The following is a 17,072-nucleotide window of genomic DNA, read 5'->3' as shown; positions in this document are numbered from 1 at the left end:
CGCAGCTTTAGTGAACTTTCTCATTGCATTTTGTTGCTTTTAATTACATGAATTGATAGCCAGAGAGTTCCCATACCTGATGACATATTTCGTTTTTCTCTAAAGGCATGTCATCCTGATATACTGTGTCAAGAGTAAAAGGTTGCAGTATTTGACACTGCAACTCATTAAGCTAATTGTAAATTGTTATTTATACGTGGCCTAAACAAAAAAAGTAAGAATGTCATCGGGTATGGGAATTTGCTGGCTATCAATTCATGTAAATAAAAGCAACAAAATGCAATGAGAAAGTTCATTAAAGCTGTGTAAGAAATTACCTACTTACACTCTATAATTCAAGATAACTTTTGATCTAAGACAACCAGCTCAGTTATGATTACATTTTTGGAATCAGAAGGGAAAAACACATCTGTGTGCAAAATTTCACGAGATTCTAGCCACAAATATAAAGGTGAGTTTTAAAACCCTCGTCCCCCCTTAATCCTTCACATTCTTCATCTTTTGGAATACAGAAATGGTGCCTTGGAGGTTGTGGATGACAAGAGAATAAGCGAATGAGAAAAACAAAAGCCTTGGAGCCAACCTCCACAGCTGCATCTTGTCTGCATTATCTGTGTGGTGTCTGGCATGGCAACAGTTTAGTTCTTGTGCCTTTGGCCGTCTGTGCTCGCGTTGCAGCGGCGATGGGATTGCTCCAACAGATAGAGCGAAATTCATGACAGCACCAGTAAGCATTTGAAGCCTGTGCGTGTGATAAAATGCAGTGCAGTTGTGACTTCTATCAAAACACTGTCAAAACTTGTGTCTTGATGACAGGCAAGACGCCTCTCCTTACATGCAATCCACTTGTAGAGTGCCTACAAAAACGTACCATTAGTTGACAAAACTTACAGCACTTGCAAACGAGGACGAACATGTTCTTCAAAACTTATAGCACTTGCAAACGAGGGCGAACATGTTCTTCATGTTCGCCCTCGTTTTGAAGAACATGTTCGTCCTCGTTTGCAAGCACTAAATGTTTTGTCATCTCATACCAACTCGCCCGAACAGCCACTCTGTACCTCTGGTTGTGTGATTGGTTTTGGCTGTAATCGCTAAGCCTAATTACAAAGGCCAGTGCCAACGGAGCACTTGTTTCAGCCATTTGGCGCTTTTCTTATCTCTGTCTCCTACTATCTGCCATTTTGTTTTGCACTCTCTGCATGGCGGGTGCAACTCAGTTTGTGTCTGAACTTCACCCCGTCCCGCGCATTCATCTGCAACGTGCCGACAGCAGTGCTTGCCATCGAACGCTGAGCTTAAGAAAGCGGTCGCTGCCTGTACTATAATGCCGCGAATCTTTGTAGCGTTTGTTTCTTGTGTTTATTTGTTCATGCTTCAAGGCTGCCGGCCTGCCGCTTTATCGCTTTGTTTGTGACGCAAGACACGCCTAGAATTATCTCGATTGATCGCATCCGGACGGAGTCTGTTCTAGTTTGTGCCAGAAGGTTCTAGTAACTTCCTAAGCTTTATCTCGAATGCTCGCTATCAGCTTTAAAAAGAGCACGGCCGACAGCGGTGGCATTCTGTTCGACGACCGCTGAGCATGCTTGTTGCTACGCCGCCGCCGAGTGATTCACTTCTTTGCGGGCGCAAGTCAGCCCGAATAAAGAGTTCCGTTTCGAAGACATCCTCGTTGTTTTCCTGTTCGCCGGACTGCAGTCACCACTACGTGACAGTATACAACGTGCGGCGAGATTGTCATGTGAAGCTTCAGGATGTGCACAAAACTGCTGACCCCATCTTTCACCATACTGGCAATAGGAAGCTGACAGAATGTGTTTATACTGAAATTTTATTTTTCAGATGTTTCTGCTGTCTGTCGAGGATCCGAAAAATCTGTTTCGCTTGAGCTCCTTCTAGTGCACGGTTCTTAGTAATTAGGTGCTTTTTGGGTATTCTGAACACCTACATTTATCCACACCTCGACTCCCACCTTTCCGTCACCCACTTTATTCTGGGACTATGATTGTACTGTTATTGCTTGTAGCAGGCTGTTTCATTTTACAGCCAGTGGTCATTATTTAAATTTTGGGCATGTTTTAAGGGACATGCTTCTATTTGTATACATGTGGCATCCAAGGCACATGGGGGTCCTTTAAACTCTTTGAAAGCCATTAGTGTTGCCTGAGTACAAAAGAATGAGAACCCCTATTTTAGCATCCTTTTCAGTCATCGTCATCATCAGCCTGACTACGCCCACTGCAGGGCAAAGGCCTCTCCCATGTCTCTCCAATTCACCCTGTCCTTTGCCATTTGCAGCCACCGTATCCCCGCTAACTTATTGATCTCATCCGCCCGCTAAACTTTCTGCTGCCCCCTGCTACGCTTGCCTTCCCTTGGAATCCACTCCGTTACCCTTAAAGGGCAACTGCAGCACTTTTTTGAGAATTTCGCAATATTCAAGGATTCAAATCTATATAGGCTGTAGGTAAAGCATGCCAAGTGTTTTTGCACCTGCATTTAAAATAGTGACGTAATAGACAATTGAATTTTGCGCTTCTCCTCAATGCACTGGAGGCGTGCAGAAAACTTAGCGTGACGTCACGGAAGGTATGATATCAAATTACCGCTGTCGTCAGCCACACCCTGCCCTGACTCGTTAGACGCTGCCAAACTACTCTAGGAAGGGTTCGCCTTCAGTGGCCTTGGTTTTTTTCCTTTAAAGCAGGCGTTTGTGCGTCGGAAATGTACCGATACCTTCGATGACGTCATCATGCGCCCCCCACTTGGCGTTGTGCGCTGGGGAGAAGCTTGAAGGGCATCCGGATTTTGATCGTCGATTACTTCACTATTTCAAGTGCTAGCCTAAAAAGACTTCGCATGCGTTACCTGCAAGTTTCACACATTCGACCCTCTTAAGCTCGTTGATTTCTAAAACCTATGCAGTTTCCCTTTAAGGACCATCGGTTATCTTGCCTTTGCGTTACATGCCCTGCCCAAGCCCACTTCTTCCTCTTGATTTTGTCTGGGAGGTCATTAACCCGCGTTTGTTGCCCTCGCCCTGTGCAGTGAGGAGAACACCAGCCTCAAGCGGGAGACGCACAACCGTGGTGAGGAGCTGATCGCCGTCAAGAGACAGCTGGCCACCTACAGGGACGAGCTGGCCGACGCCAAGCACCGCATCAACGCGGCCGCGGAGGAGACCAAGACCGTGCGAGCCGAGCTGTCCTCGCAGTTGGCTGTGCAGCAGAAGGAGTGGCAGAAGGAGCTCCAGGCGGCCCGCACCGAGGCCGAGCAGCTCAAGGCCGAGGCGGAGAAGGCAGCCGCAGAGCTGCAGGCCCTCAGGAGCGACAAGGAGGAGAAGCTCAAGACCATAGTGCAGGCAAGTTTGCGCTTTTTTTGGGAGTGATACGTTGTGTGGGAAGGGAGTCATTGCATGTGCAGCTGAGCATTCAAATACAGATCCGTAGGAATCAAAGCTGAAAGCATCACAAAAGGAGAGCAGTGCAGAAACAAGACAAGTCTGAGGAATGAAGACAGGACTTCCCATCCTCGCTTGTGTTGTTCCCTCTGGGTTTTTTTTTGTACCTTATTTGTTCGAATCTAAGCCAGCTGTTAATGTAAGCCGTTCCACAAAAAAGTCTCAAGGCCTGAAAAAGAAAAATGCCTAGAATGCAGGCCAAGAGTAAAAAAAGACCACCCACCTCCCTGAAAAAAAAAGAAAAAAAAAAAGAAAAAAAAAGATTTTGGTTGTGCTCATCATGAGCCCCATTGATTCTTTGGAGCCGTCTCCCTCGTCGCTTGGAATCTTTCTTATCACTTTTTACTAGGGGTGTGCGAATATTCGAAATTTTTGAATATATTTCGAATATTATATTTTTAGTATTCGAATTCGATTCAAAATCCAAGTATTCGTGTTGGTTCGAATATTCGACCCGACGCGAATATTCGTATCTAGCTGAATATTCATTGTGAACACCGGCGTTCATTTCGATCCACAAGCCCTATCGATAGATACATAACAACATGGCGGCGCCTACACGGAAGGAAAATTCTTTCTTCCTCCAAGGGCCATGCCGTAGCTGACTGCGCTGGTGAGCTTTTATGTGGCTATACCTGCGAAGCTGGTATAGTCAGAGCTGTGCACGAAGGACCTCGCAATACGTGCCAGGTCAGTGCCAAGTGAGAGGGCTGTCGCTGGAGGAGTCGTTTCTGTGGCTGGAGGAGTCGTTTCAGTTAGAAGGGAACCACTTCTGCCTGACCATGTGGTGCAGCTGGTTTTCCTTCCCGACAACCTTTTACGTCATCCCAGCAACGCACTTCTGTGCTGATGGCAAGCTAGCCTTAATGCTGTGTACTAGCCATCTTCTCTGATATTTCCACTCTTCTAAGAATAATGTTCGAGACTTTGATACTTTTTGTGCAGCCACACACACCTTTTGTGTTCATTTAATCATCGATAGTTGAACTGTGATGTTCTTGGGTGCCCAAATAAATGTTTTGTAGTGATTAAATGCGTCTGTCCTTGATTATTCGATATTCGATTCTATATTCGGAACTAATTATTCGTATTCGATTCGTATTAGAAAAATTTGATATTCGCACAGCCCTACTTTTTTACCCTTACCCTTATCCTTATCACTTACCTCTCCTTATCACTTACCTCTCCTTTGCCACAAGTTCTTCTGCTTTCCTTCTCACGTGCTCTTCACTATCGCTGTATAATTTGATTCATTGCCACGCTCTTTATTTGCTCTCTTTCATCCTCCGCTGTGCTCATTCGCTCTGCCGGCTACGCACCTCCGCCTAAGCCACGAACAGACGCTTAAGAATTGCGCTCTGAAACGCTGTGCGGAGCCGGAGAGGACTAGTGAATGGTCCCCCCCCCCTCCCCCTCAGTCAGTGGTGGCAAGGCAGCGTGACCTCAGAGACTTGTACCCGAATAGTTCGCTTGCCGTGTTAGCTTTTGCTGTTTGGCAATGGATGACATGACAAGTGCCAAGATGCAGACACTCGGGCACGTTGCAGTGTTGCCGGCCCTTCGAACTTGCCAGCTCATTGACTTCACAGCAGTTCTTGTCCCACTTTTTTTCACGTCTCATTACTGGGCTGTTTTTGTTTGTTTACTCAGAGACGGCCCGCTTTGCCGAAGGGCACGTTAGCAGGGGAGGGTGGCACCTCAGAGCCTTTATGGTGAGTTTTTACCGATTCTTACCTGCATTGTTGCGTGCTTGCAGGTGAAGAAGATAGCGCGCCACTACCGGAGCCAGTATGAGGAGATCAAGGCCTCCAAGGAGGCCCTGGAGAAGCGCTGCACGGAGATTGAGGAGGCCCAGACACGGGCCGCCACGGAGGGGGCGCAGGCACGCTCCGACCTGGACGCCAGTGTGCGGCAGCTCCAGGAGCGCCAGTCATCCCTCACCCAGGAGCTGGACCGGGCAAAGGCTGTGAGTTCCGCCCTCTTCCTTGTTGAGTGCAGCTGGTTCCTTATGCTTTTATTCTTCATTGGGCCTTGTGCATGCTTTTTACACCGACGGCTGTTAAAGGGCACATTTCCTGATCCTGTGGCGCAGTTGGCGTAGCATGAAGGAGGAACGAGGAGCAGAGGGCAGTGTCACCGCTTGCAGCAGGCATCAGCTAGTCCCTGTACCATGCGCACTCTGTGTATAGAGGATGCCATGCGATGGCACAGCTAATGGCGCACTCAGCACTGCAAATTAAGTTTTAGCACAGCTGTACAGCTAGTATGGCCAATGCTGTAACACAGCTTTCCTAGCTGCATTTGGCGTATGGCCGCATTTACTGGAGCTTGTTTATTAATCTTATGAAGCTACTAATGCTCTCTAATAGCTGTCACTGAGGCCCCTAGTTTCCTGTGATTCTGTGGAAAATTGCGGATTTAAGCATTTTTTGCACAATTTTGTGTTGGCAGATAAACTGTTATTTTTTGATGCAGTTGTTATGGGCATCAGTAGCAGCGACAGAATGATGGCTAAATGACTGCTTTACCTTATTTACACAAATACAACACGAGGGGGAGCTTGAGGCTTCAGGTAAACTTTAAAACAATTATTACAATTATAATGACAGCCCAACTGTTGAGGCCAACCATAGCCGAAGGAGGATCCACTGCAGGTCAGGATCACAGCTGCTGAGTGACAGATGCACCCGGAAACTGCTTGAGAACTGAAATCCAGTGACAGTCTTTCTACAGTTTAGGCAAAGAAGGTAGATTTTGATTTCCTACCTTTCTGGGCTGGGATGGAAGAAGTGACCCCAACACTCCTTTCATTGCAGTTGTTGTGGTTATCTTGTATCAAACAAGTGCCATTCTTTTAGTGAAGATAACACGGAACATTACTGATGCTGAGTTATATCAGTTACTTTCAGTTTTAGAACATGGACTTCTGCAGCATATGATGCATGTGAATAAACTTGCCTGTTTCTTTTGTGCTGAATTTTGCATATTCGTAATTCTGCATCCGCGGAATCTGGAATTTTCCATCAGCAAAAGTTAGGGGCTTTAGCTATCACTAACTGCCACCATACAGAGGCGTAGTAACGAATGGTCTGTTTTTTTCTTTTTGGGTGTACTGGCTTGATTTCTGGATTTCAGCACTTTTACCCATGCTATGGGGGACGCTGCATAGTGGAATCCTCTTGATGGACCATTAGTTGTTCTTCTAAACTTCTGTGAAGTATGTGCCAGATGTAAGCAGTGCATAGTGGATGAGAACTTTGTTGTCGTTAGTCTTCGCTTGACTTGACAGCTTTTTCCGTTCATGGTTATCGGTTCGCCTGTGGTTGGTTGGCTGGGTAGGACCCGGTGGATGACGGTTGCTTCCCCCGCCTTCTTGCAGGAGAGTGTGCAGTTGGCTGCTGAGAAGGAGCAGGCGAACACCGCAGCCAATCATGCCAAGGGCCTCATCCTGCAGGCACGCAAGCGCATAGCAGACTTCAACAGTGAGTGCTGTCAGCTGAGTGGAAGGCTCAGATCCTTTGTTTCTCTCTTTTTCAAATCATTTACATCAGTTGTAATTCAAACAGCTCCATGAACATCATTATAGAACATGGGTTCTCAAGCCGAGTTCCGTTGAGCCTTTGGGCTTCTTGGGAGGGCTCTTTGGATTCTACGAGCATCTAAATCCACGCATTCCTCAACCCCCGGTGTTCCTTTAACCACTTTGTTTAGGGACTAATTGCGCTGTAATTGCTTTTTAGTAGGGCATTGGCTGTAGGGCAAGTCATTATTGATTGGATTTGAGCTTCTTTTTGCACGCAAGTCGGGACAAAAAGAGTGGAAGCTAAGAGGAGCGGTGTTCCTCAGCATTTTATTAAATCCATTGAGATTTCCCAAGGCTATAAATATTGAGGATCCTTGTCTTAGAACATCAGTGTAGCCAAAGATGTCCATGGAACGTTTTAGCGATCTACCTTAGCCTGTTGTGATGTGTGGAACTTCAAACTTAAAAAAATATTTCCTGCACTATCCTATATTTAAAAGTGCTCTGAAGCCATCACATTGTATTTGCAGCACTATGAGGCAGGGCTGTGTCATTTGCTGCCCTTTTTTTAGTCTTGGTGGCGATGGATAATGCCCGCTCATAAATGATGATGGCAGAAGGCGCATTGCGTTGAGTGCAGAACGTTGTGGCATTGAAATGTCAGCACTCACCCGACATTCAGCGCAAGAGCTTCTTGTGTCAGCTACTTGTTCTACTTGATGCAGCTCGCAGAGCGCGCTGCTTCACTCGGTCTCTTCTTTCGTTTCCAGCCAAGAATGAGGCCCTGACCAAGGAGAACCAGTCCCTGAAGCAAAACTTGGAAGGCCTCAACCAGCGCATTGCCTCCATGGAACAGATGAAGCGTGGGTGGCTGTTTTTTCCACAGAGTGGCATCTATTTTATTAGTGTCAATACGTTACATTGTGATCATATAGAGCAGGAGGTTAAAAAAACCTGAGACTGAAATGGGACCTCCTGCGTTTCTCCTGGTGCATCTACCGTATTTACTCGCATAATAGGCGCACTTTTTTTCCAGAAAATCCGGCTCAAAGTTTGGGGTGCGCCTATTACGCGGGGTAAAATTTCCGGAAATTTTTCGAGTCACGAAATTGAACATACCGCATAAACGCCCTCATGTACGGGCCGCACCCCGTTTTCCCGAAGAAAATATTTAAAAAAAAAACGTGTAAGGGCCGCACCGAAACTTTCTACGACCCACGCGGGAATAGCCTTCGAAATGCACGCGTCGAGGCCTCCGCGACCGGCTCCGGCTGCGCGCAACGGGCGCTTGATCACGGAGGCCACACACGTGCAAAGGAGCTTCCAGACGCCGCCCACGAAGGGCGCCCGAGGCCAAGCTTATCATCATCATCATCAACTTTTCTTCCGCCGCGAGCGTTCACTATCCATATCGCCATCAGCATCACCAGCTCCAGTTTTTTTTTTGTTGTTGTTGCTATCAAGTTCCGGGATCTGCGGTAGCGCGTAGTTCATCGTGGTTTCCGGTTTCGCCGCCAAGCGTTGCTGTTTTAGCTCGACTGGCAAGCACCTTAATAGCTACACGGCTGGGAGTTTGCTCTCGAACACGGCAAGCGTGCGGCAGGTCGGAAACTCGACGTGGCCGAGAAGTGCAGCAGTTGCGTCTGCGGCGTGCCTAAATTTTTGTATGCGACTCCAGGCGCCGAGGTTTTCGCGGGCCTAAGTCGGGAACGTTTCCGGCTGGAGATGAAACTTTCCAAACAGACGTTTAAAGTGAGCATCCCTGAAAACTGTGAGCGGCTGTTCTACGCGATGTCGTTGTACGTGCTGTGGGTCCGCAGCAGCTGCGACGGCAGCAGCACTAATGAAGACCAGTAGTCAGTTCAGCAAAAACTTTGTTAAAGTAAAGATTGGGGGTGGGGGGCGGCGAGGTGTCGGCTTGCAATCGTGTAAATACAGTATTGATCACAGTGCCAAGTTCGGGGTGCGCCTATTATGCGCAGAAATAAAAAAAATCTGATTTTTCGCGACCAAACTGGAGTTGCGCCTATTATGTGAGTGCGCCTATTATGCGAGTAAATACGGTTACTCACGGAAGGTTCGGTTGCAGCTGTAAAAAGTAATGTCCACAATTTCCTCGGGGCATGTCAGACCGTTGGACTGTTGTTAAAACAACTGTCACCCTGTCGTTCAAAATTACCATAGCTAGTGTAGAAGATGTCATGGTTCGCAGAAATGTCAAGGTTTGACAGCATTGAAAGGAGGCTGCAGGTGATCATCCCCCGTCCTTTGACTAAAAGCCAAGCACTTGGTGTTTGCACTGTGCCACGCCGACTTAGACGAAAAGTTTTATCATCCAGAGACTGGCAGGAATGAGACGGAGAAAAGCTGAATATGATTGGTTCACTACTAAACGGAAGAGCCGTCGAAACCACGTACAGGCTGACAAGCCAAACAAGAGGACAAGGCAACTCTGAATCGGTTCATGCTTTCGTGTGGCTTTCCCGTTCAGTCTCCGACGGACTTTTGAAATTCAGTAAGCATTGTCTTTTCGCCATGGAGAGTGGTTAGTGGGGATGTGTTGATACTAACGGATGCCAGCATATTGATGTCCATGCCAGTATGTCAATACCGTGTCGATGCGAGCATGTGGATGTCGATGCCGTGTCGGTGCAAGTGTGTGTATGTCAGTGCCGATACGTCAGTGCCACGTCGATGCAAGTGTGGGGATTTTGGGTGCCGATATGTCAGTGCCCTGTCGATGTGAGCGTGTGGATGTTGATGCCAATACGTCAGTGCTGTGTCGATGCCACAATGCAGAGGAGAGCACACTGCGGGAGAGCAGCCTGCGGTCGCAGTTCGAGGGTCGGCTGCTGCGTCAGGAGAAGGAGATGCGCGACACCCGTGAGGCCCTCGACCGGGCTCAGCGCCAGGTCGACGAGCTCACCCAGAAGGTGAGGGGGACCACCTACCATTCCCCCCCGTTATAGCATCTTAAGAATCTTGTTCTATCTTGAGGGTCATCGCTTTTTTTCTCGCTGTGTAAGTCAGCTGTCGTCGTAGTTAACTCACTCAAACTGTGCATACAGTGCTCACCTGGAATTGAAGGCTCAGTGTGTTGATACATTTTGCGCTAAATGATGCAGCTGAACCAACAGCAGCAGAAGCAAGCGAAGCCCACCATGGTGACGGCGCCCGTGGAGAGGGCAGGGTAAGCAGAATGCCACTTTTTGCTCGCACGCACTGTGTTTCTTGCCTTGACCATAGTTTGGAGTAAAAGCTCATTCATTTGAAACTCTTTAAGGGGGGACGTGGGTCTTAGAGCATTTTTTTTAATTTACAGACCAAATGCAAGGAAACTGCAAAGGCTTATTCAGTTTTTTCTGCTGATTTCAAATATGCAATTTGTTTAGTTCTAGACCAATTAGTTCCTGAGATATTAATATATATCATGCCAGTGTCTGCTGAAACAATAGAAAAGAAATGGGCCACCAGAAATTTAATTTTAATGTTTGGGTAGATACTACAATGTGTGAGGAATGCAATGCTGGAAGCAGTTTTCAGTTTTTTGTCCGTGTGGACAAATGGGCTTAATAGTTAGTTTTCAAGTGAGTTGACCAGACATACAGTGCCAGAAAACATGACACACATGAAACTAACTATTAAGCCCATTTGTCCACATGGACAAAAAACTGAAAACTGCTTCCAGCGTTGGATTCCTCACACATTGTAGTATCTACCCACACATTAAAATTAAATTTCTGGTGGCCCATTTCTTTCCTATTGTTTCAGCAGACAATGGCATGATATATATAATATATCAGGAACTAATTGGCCTAGAAATAAACAAATTGCATATTTGAAATCAGCAGAAAAAACTGAATAAGTCTGTGCAGTTTCATTGCATTTGGTCTGTAAATAAAAAAAATGATCTAAGACCCATGTCCCCCCTTAATTTGAAAATCCGGATAATTCAAGCTGCTGGTGCGGTCCCGGCCACTGCCGTTTGTGTGCTGCTCACACTTTGCATGGTGAGACCTCCTCACACATGATCCTGCTGCTGGGGAGGCGTCCAACACAATTGCGGTGGAGCTTCGCCGCTAAAAATAATCATTGCCACACTGTTCTTATCTCAAAACCAAGCAACCTTGCCCAGTCTTTTGCCAGATAAATTTGCTGTGGTGCAAGCAGTTCTTCTTAGTTTTTTCAGGGTCATTTGATAGTTCAAACGTTTTTCTTTTTGGTCCTTTGAAGTTCGAACTGACGAGCTTTTACTGTGCTGTTTTTAAGCCATTATTAATGTAGGCGCTAATTGTAAGCGCATATTGTAATTTTATGTGCCAAGGCACAGCCTTGGCTTTTGGGCATGCTACAGTCTAGCCCGTTTATAACGAAGCCACTTATAGCCAAATAGCGGTTATAAAACGAAGGGATTTCAATTTCCCATTCCCATTTTTGCATTTTCAATACATTTTGGGTCCGGTTTTAATGAAGTAAATAAGAGCGCGTCAGCGGATATAACAAAGAGATTTAATACCAATCGAAAAATAATCTGCCATTCAACACATTTTTGCGTCCTTGAGGCGATTTTTTCCGCGAAAATAAGAGCAAAATTCAGCTGACGGCATCCTCTCGTGGCGTCGTCTGCTCTCCTGCGGAGCGAAAGGTTGCTTCACTGCATCGCATGGCACGCCGGTCTCGTGTTGCGCCGTCCTTGAATCGTGGCTCCTGAAGTCCGCACTCCTGAAAACCGCACTCGCTCATTTTTATCGTTATCGCGGATCGTTGTATGCTGTTTATAAGGACATAGTTATTCGACTTGATGTAGCTGGTGAACGGATAACTGAGCGCAGAGCGCCTCCGACAGCGAATGCGACGATGCTAGTTGTGCCCCTAAGCCGGTCACCTCCGCAGCGGCCATCGCAGCTGTTGACACGCTACGGATGTACCTCGGGAGTCCGGAGTTCGACCAGATCTTTGGTTCGCAGTTGGATGGTATGGAAGCCGCAATCCTGAAGTCCGCACTCGCGAAACGTGTTCAGGGGACGCTGGACAACTTCTTTCAGCGGCAATAAATCGGTATGCCGATGTTTGCATTTTTTTTTTTCGTAGTCCACATATAACGAAATAGCGGATATAGCGAAGTGATTTCCGATTCCCGCCGACTTCGTTATAACCGGGCTAGACTGTACAATCTACAGTTTCTGGATTAGATTTGACCATAAAATTGACTCTTATCCAATGAAAACTGGACAAGAGCCTGTTTGTGTAGGGCCCGGATTACAGTGGGCTGTGTGGATCTCTGCTGCAGGGGCCACGGGAGTGGGGCACCGAGCGAGCCGGTGACGGCCAACGTGCGGCCACTGACTCCGCCTCCCCAGAGCGCCGTGCCCCTGCAACGCCCCGGTCCAAGCGGGGCGCGGCTGACCCCAACCGCCAGCATCCGGCCCATCACCCAGACGACCCGGCTGGCGACTGTGGCACCCACTGCACCCTTGCCGGCACCCGCCACGCCACCAGAGGGTATGTGGTGCGAGTGAGGGCAGGCATTGAAAGGAGAGGGAAAAATGGAGGCACTGTGTTTGGGTTGTGTAGAGATTTGCATGGGTATATCTATGGAAGTGCACTTTTGATTTTTACGTATTGAGTAGGGGTGTGCGAATATCAAATTTTTCGAATACAAATACTTGGTTCCAAATATCAAATCGAATATTGAATAATCAAGGACAGACGCATTTAACCACTACAAAATATTTATTTGAGCTTCCAAGGACATCACAGTTCAACTATCGATGATTAAATGAACACAAAAGGTGTGTGTGGCTGCACAAAAAGTACCAAAGTCTCGAACATTGTTATTAAAAGAGTGGAAATATCAGAAAAGATGGCTAGTACACAGCATTGATCAAGGCTAGCTTGCCATAAGCACAAAAGCGCATTGCTGGGATGAACATAAGAGATTGTCATGAAGGAAAACCGGCTGCTCCACATGGTCAGGCAGGAGTCGTTCCCTTCTAGCTGAAACGACTTCTCCAGCCACAGGAAATTCCCTCTCATTTGGCACTGAACTGGCTCATATTGCGAGGTATTTCGTGCACAGCTCTGACTATACCAGCTTCGCAGGTATACAGTCGAACCCGGATATATCGAATTCGAAGGGGATCGGAAAATAGTTCGATATAGCGAAAATTCGATATACAGATATAGGCTAAAACTGCACTCCCGATCATAACAAATTGTGGCTTACCGTTTGGAACAGCCGCGAATCACATAGTATGGGCGCGCAATGTGAAAGCGCTTTATTTCGCGGAAAAAAAGATCACTAATTTTGGGCTGCTTTTTCCCCTGGGAAACGAAGTTCAGAACACTGGCCTCGATCTTCTCGAGACTGTCCAGGTGCGAGAGCACAGTGCCTTCCATTTCGCCGCAACAGCGCCGAATCAGGCTAACGCTGACGCCAGTTCAGTAGCTGCGCACGGACGCGTTTCTTCGACAACACAGTTGCCCTCGTCGTCGCTGGAGTCGGCGTCTTGAACGCCAGCTACCGCTTGAACTTCGCTGTCAGCGTTAAAGTCCTCAACAGTCACTTCGGACGGAATGGCGCCGAGAAAATTGGACAAGTCGCGAAACGCGTCGTCCAAGCACTCATCGTCATCTAAATCTTCCGGACATTAATCTCCGGCCATTTCAAGGCCTGCCTTGCCAAAACAGTTGGCTACTGGGGCCTGCTTCACGTCGCGCGTTGAAACACAGGCACACACACAAAAAAAAACACGCGAGGCGCAGATGGAGCGATAAGAGCGAAGCCTATGCGAGCGGCAGTCAACGCGGCTGCGAAGGAACGACAGAGGGAAAAGAAAGAGCAGGGAGAAAGATCGGCGCTCTGGGCTTCGTTTTTTTTTTTTTTTTTTTGAGCTTTCTCTTTTCCCCAGACCCACGATGTGCGCACGAGCGACCGTTTTCTCTCTCTCTCTTTCCCCAAGAAGCGTGGTCGCCGCGCGTCTCCATGCGGCGCTCTCTCTTCGCTGATCTCCAATGACCTTGACGGAGCACACGCCGGCGGTACAGGAGGAGAGGAGGAGTGGGAAAGCTCGCGCCGGTGGGGCGCAAAAACGGGGAACAAAAAAAAAAGGGCCCTGCGCCTGCTGACTGCGGAAATGTTCTCCGCTGAGGCGGCTGAGGACCGGACAGGAATGTCTTTGGGGAAAGCGCACCTTCCAGGGGCGCGGCGCGGCGCGGCGTTCGATATATCCAATGTCCGGCGAAAATGGAATTCGATATACAACGCAACTGTCCTATACTTTTACATAGTATTTTCCAGGGGGTAATCTGTGTGTTCGATATAGCCAATAATTCGAAATATGCGGGTTCGATATATCCGGGTTCGACTGTAGCCACAAAGAAGCTCACCAGTGCAGTCAGCTACTGCATGGCCCAACGTTACGCATTCTCTGGGCGCCGTCATGTTGTTATGTCTCTGGCGATAGGACTTGCAGACCGAAATGAACGCCGGTGCTCGCAATAGAATATTCGGCTAGATATGAATATTCGTGTCGTGTCGAATATTCGAAACAACACGAATACTTGCACTTTAAATCGAGTACGAAGACCAAAAATATAATATTCGAATTATATTTGGAAATTTCGAATATTCACACACCCCTAGTATTGAGAGCAAAACTGCGTTTGGACCTCCTCAGCACTGCCCAAAGGCTTCGAGAAGTCTCGGCAACTGGCGGCATTGTTTGTAGGCAGCGTCTTTATTTCAAACCTTAAGGGGTGATGAGGGTCTTGAAAACGTTTTTTATTTGTCGACGTAACTTGTTGAAACTTGGCACGCAGGTGTATGATAGAATGCTGGTTTCAAATATGCATTTATATTTCAAATATCTCACCTGGAAAAAAATTTATCGCCAAATAACATCAAAATTAGGCCATTTCTTACGGGCCTTGATAGTAATTTATCAGTTAAAGATTTTTTGAGAATAAGCAGACATTTGCAAAGGCCCAAAGCACATCCTAAAGCTTTTTTTTCCTTTAAACATGATATATGAGCAATTAGGCCAAGTGTGGGGTAATTACTGCCGCATGGTTTTTTCTTTCCAACTTTGCTATTTATTTATGATCGACAAAATGATTTTGTAGACATTTTGTTAGCTTTAGGATGTGATTTAGACCTTTGCAAATGTTTGTGTAGTTTTAAAAAATCTTTCTATAACTGATAAATTACTACAAAGGCCCATAAGAAATTACCTAATTGGGATATTTTATTTTGCCATATATTTCCTTCCACCTGAGATATTTTGGTCAAATGTTTAGGGGAATCCCCCAAGGTGGAGTAAATTTGTAATAAGGGAGTAAATACTCATTGGCATCCACCCGAGCGCAGCCATACAGCTACAAAGGAAAGCTATACAGCTTTCTCAGAAACTTCGTAGTTAAAGAAAAATTCGTCCTGGTCCGGGGTTCGAACCCGGGACCACCGCTTCACCGGAGCAGTTGCTCTACCAACTGAGCTAACCGGGACGGCAAGCTTATGGTAGGACGAGAGCGAATTGATCAATAACTCGAAGTGGGAACAGTGTTGAGATATTTTAAATCTAACTGCATACTCGAGATCAGCATTGAATGATATACCTAGGTGCTAAGTTTCAGGAAGATATGTCAACAAATAAAAGTTTTTAAGACCCTCATCCCCCTTAGGCCATAATAGTTGTGCATCAAAAATGACTGATGGATTCCGGCGTAGAATTAAAGCATTAGCACTGTCAGTAATCCGTCTAACTGCCATTCCACGTGCTGTGCTCTGGGTGGTGCAGTGGAGGTGCAGAGCCCGGCATCATCGGCCGCACCGGCTCCAACACCGGCGCCTACGCCGACGTCACTGCCTATACCAGCGGCGACACCCACTGTCACAGCTGTGGTGTCCACCGCGTCGGCACCCGTACCTGTCGTGCAGCAGGCAGCAGAGGTGCAGCTGGCCACGGTGGTTGTGGCACCCGTCCAAGAGGCCAGCTCGGCGACCTCCGATGCTCTATCGTCCCCCGGTGGGTCCCTGTGCTTTGCGCCATGTTTCCCCAGCGATCGCACGCTGGCCAGAAAGAAGACAGCGCAGAAACATCGGGCCCGTGCAGTAGTGCGGTGGGCAGTTGTTGGCGTGGACAACAAACTAATCTTCCACAGAGTGCGACCGTTGCCATATATGGTGCACATTGTCTTAAGGGGGGACACTGGTCTTGAAAAGAAAATTTTATTAATTTAGTCATAGTTATGAAATTTTCAGGGCACATGTATTTTTGTGCGCTGATTCTAGATATGTCATTTAATTTCATGCAAAACAATTCCTTGAGAACTTATGCGCTTTTTATGCAAGTATTTTGCGGAGAGTTTTGAAGAAAATTTGCTGTGGGAAACTCGCTGAAATGTATGCCATTGGGTTCTCTTGACACAAGGAATACAATAAGGGTGAAATTATCATCCTGGCTCTCGTAGAACTTGAGTAATAGGGTACTGAAGCTGCCACTTCAGAAACAGGAATACACACTTTCCTTCTCATTTCTGAAGCGACAACTTCAAAACTCTATAACTCAAGTTCTATGATAGGCAGGAAGACAGTTTTACCCTTATTGCATTCCTTGGCGTCAAGAGAACCCAATGGCATACATTTCAGCGAGTTTCCCGCAGCAAATTTTCTTCAAAACTCTCCGCAAAATACTAGCATAATAAGTGCATAAATGCTCAAGGAATTCTTTTACCTGAAATTAAATGACATATTTAGAATCGGCACACAAAAATACATATTCCCTGAAGATTTCGTAACTTTGACTTTATTAATAAAAATTTTTTTTTCAAGACCAGTGTCCCCCCTTAATGGAGGTGAATGTGGCTGTAAGCTTGGACTGTTTAGTCAGTCCAGTCATCGATGGCTTTTGCTGACACACAGTTGCTGGTGACCCACTTCATGCTGCCTGTAGCAACCTCTCTCATTTCTGATTGGCTAGATTTGCTGCTGTATCTGGTTATTTATTGCCCCTGTTCAGGGGTGGATGTTTCGCTTTTCGCAAGGGCGGGTGAATTTGCCATTAGAATGCAGTAGAATCCCGCTTT

At 46.9% G+C, this 17,072-nt stretch overlaps 1 protein-coding gene across 1 annotated transcript in view; it reads left to right on the top strand.

Moving 5' to 3' along the window:
* The window catches only part of LOC149348917 (nucleoprotein TPR-like), a 115,226-nt gene that overhangs the window by 72,873 nt on the left and 25,281 nt on the right, over positions 1-17,072 (top strand). The window contains exons 28-35 of the mRNA XM_089541028.1: positions 3,052-3,364; positions 5,220-5,429; positions 6,843-6,945; positions 7,757-7,849; positions 9,786-9,919; positions 10,112-10,176; positions 12,277-12,488; positions 15,785-16,012. Coding sequence (XP_089397154.1) covers positions 3,052-3,364; positions 5,220-5,429; positions 6,843-6,945; positions 7,757-7,849; positions 9,786-9,919; positions 10,112-10,176; positions 12,277-12,488; positions 15,785-16,012 — 1,358 coding nt within the window. The remainder of the gene's footprint in view (positions 1-3,051; positions 3,365-5,219; positions 5,430-6,842; positions 6,946-7,756; positions 7,850-9,785; positions 9,920-10,111; positions 10,177-12,276; positions 12,489-15,784; positions 16,013-17,072) is intronic.

Source organism: Amblyomma mixtum, chromosome 4 (genome assembly GCF_055824585.1).
Source record: "Amblyomma mixtum isolate Tamu chromosome 4, ASM5582458v1, whole genome shotgun sequence".
In the NCBI taxonomy this organism is placed as follows: domain Eukaryota; kingdom Metazoa; phylum Arthropoda; class Arachnida; order Ixodida; family Ixodidae; genus Amblyomma; species Amblyomma mixtum.
This window is presented reverse-complemented; position numbering and strand designations above follow the sequence as displayed.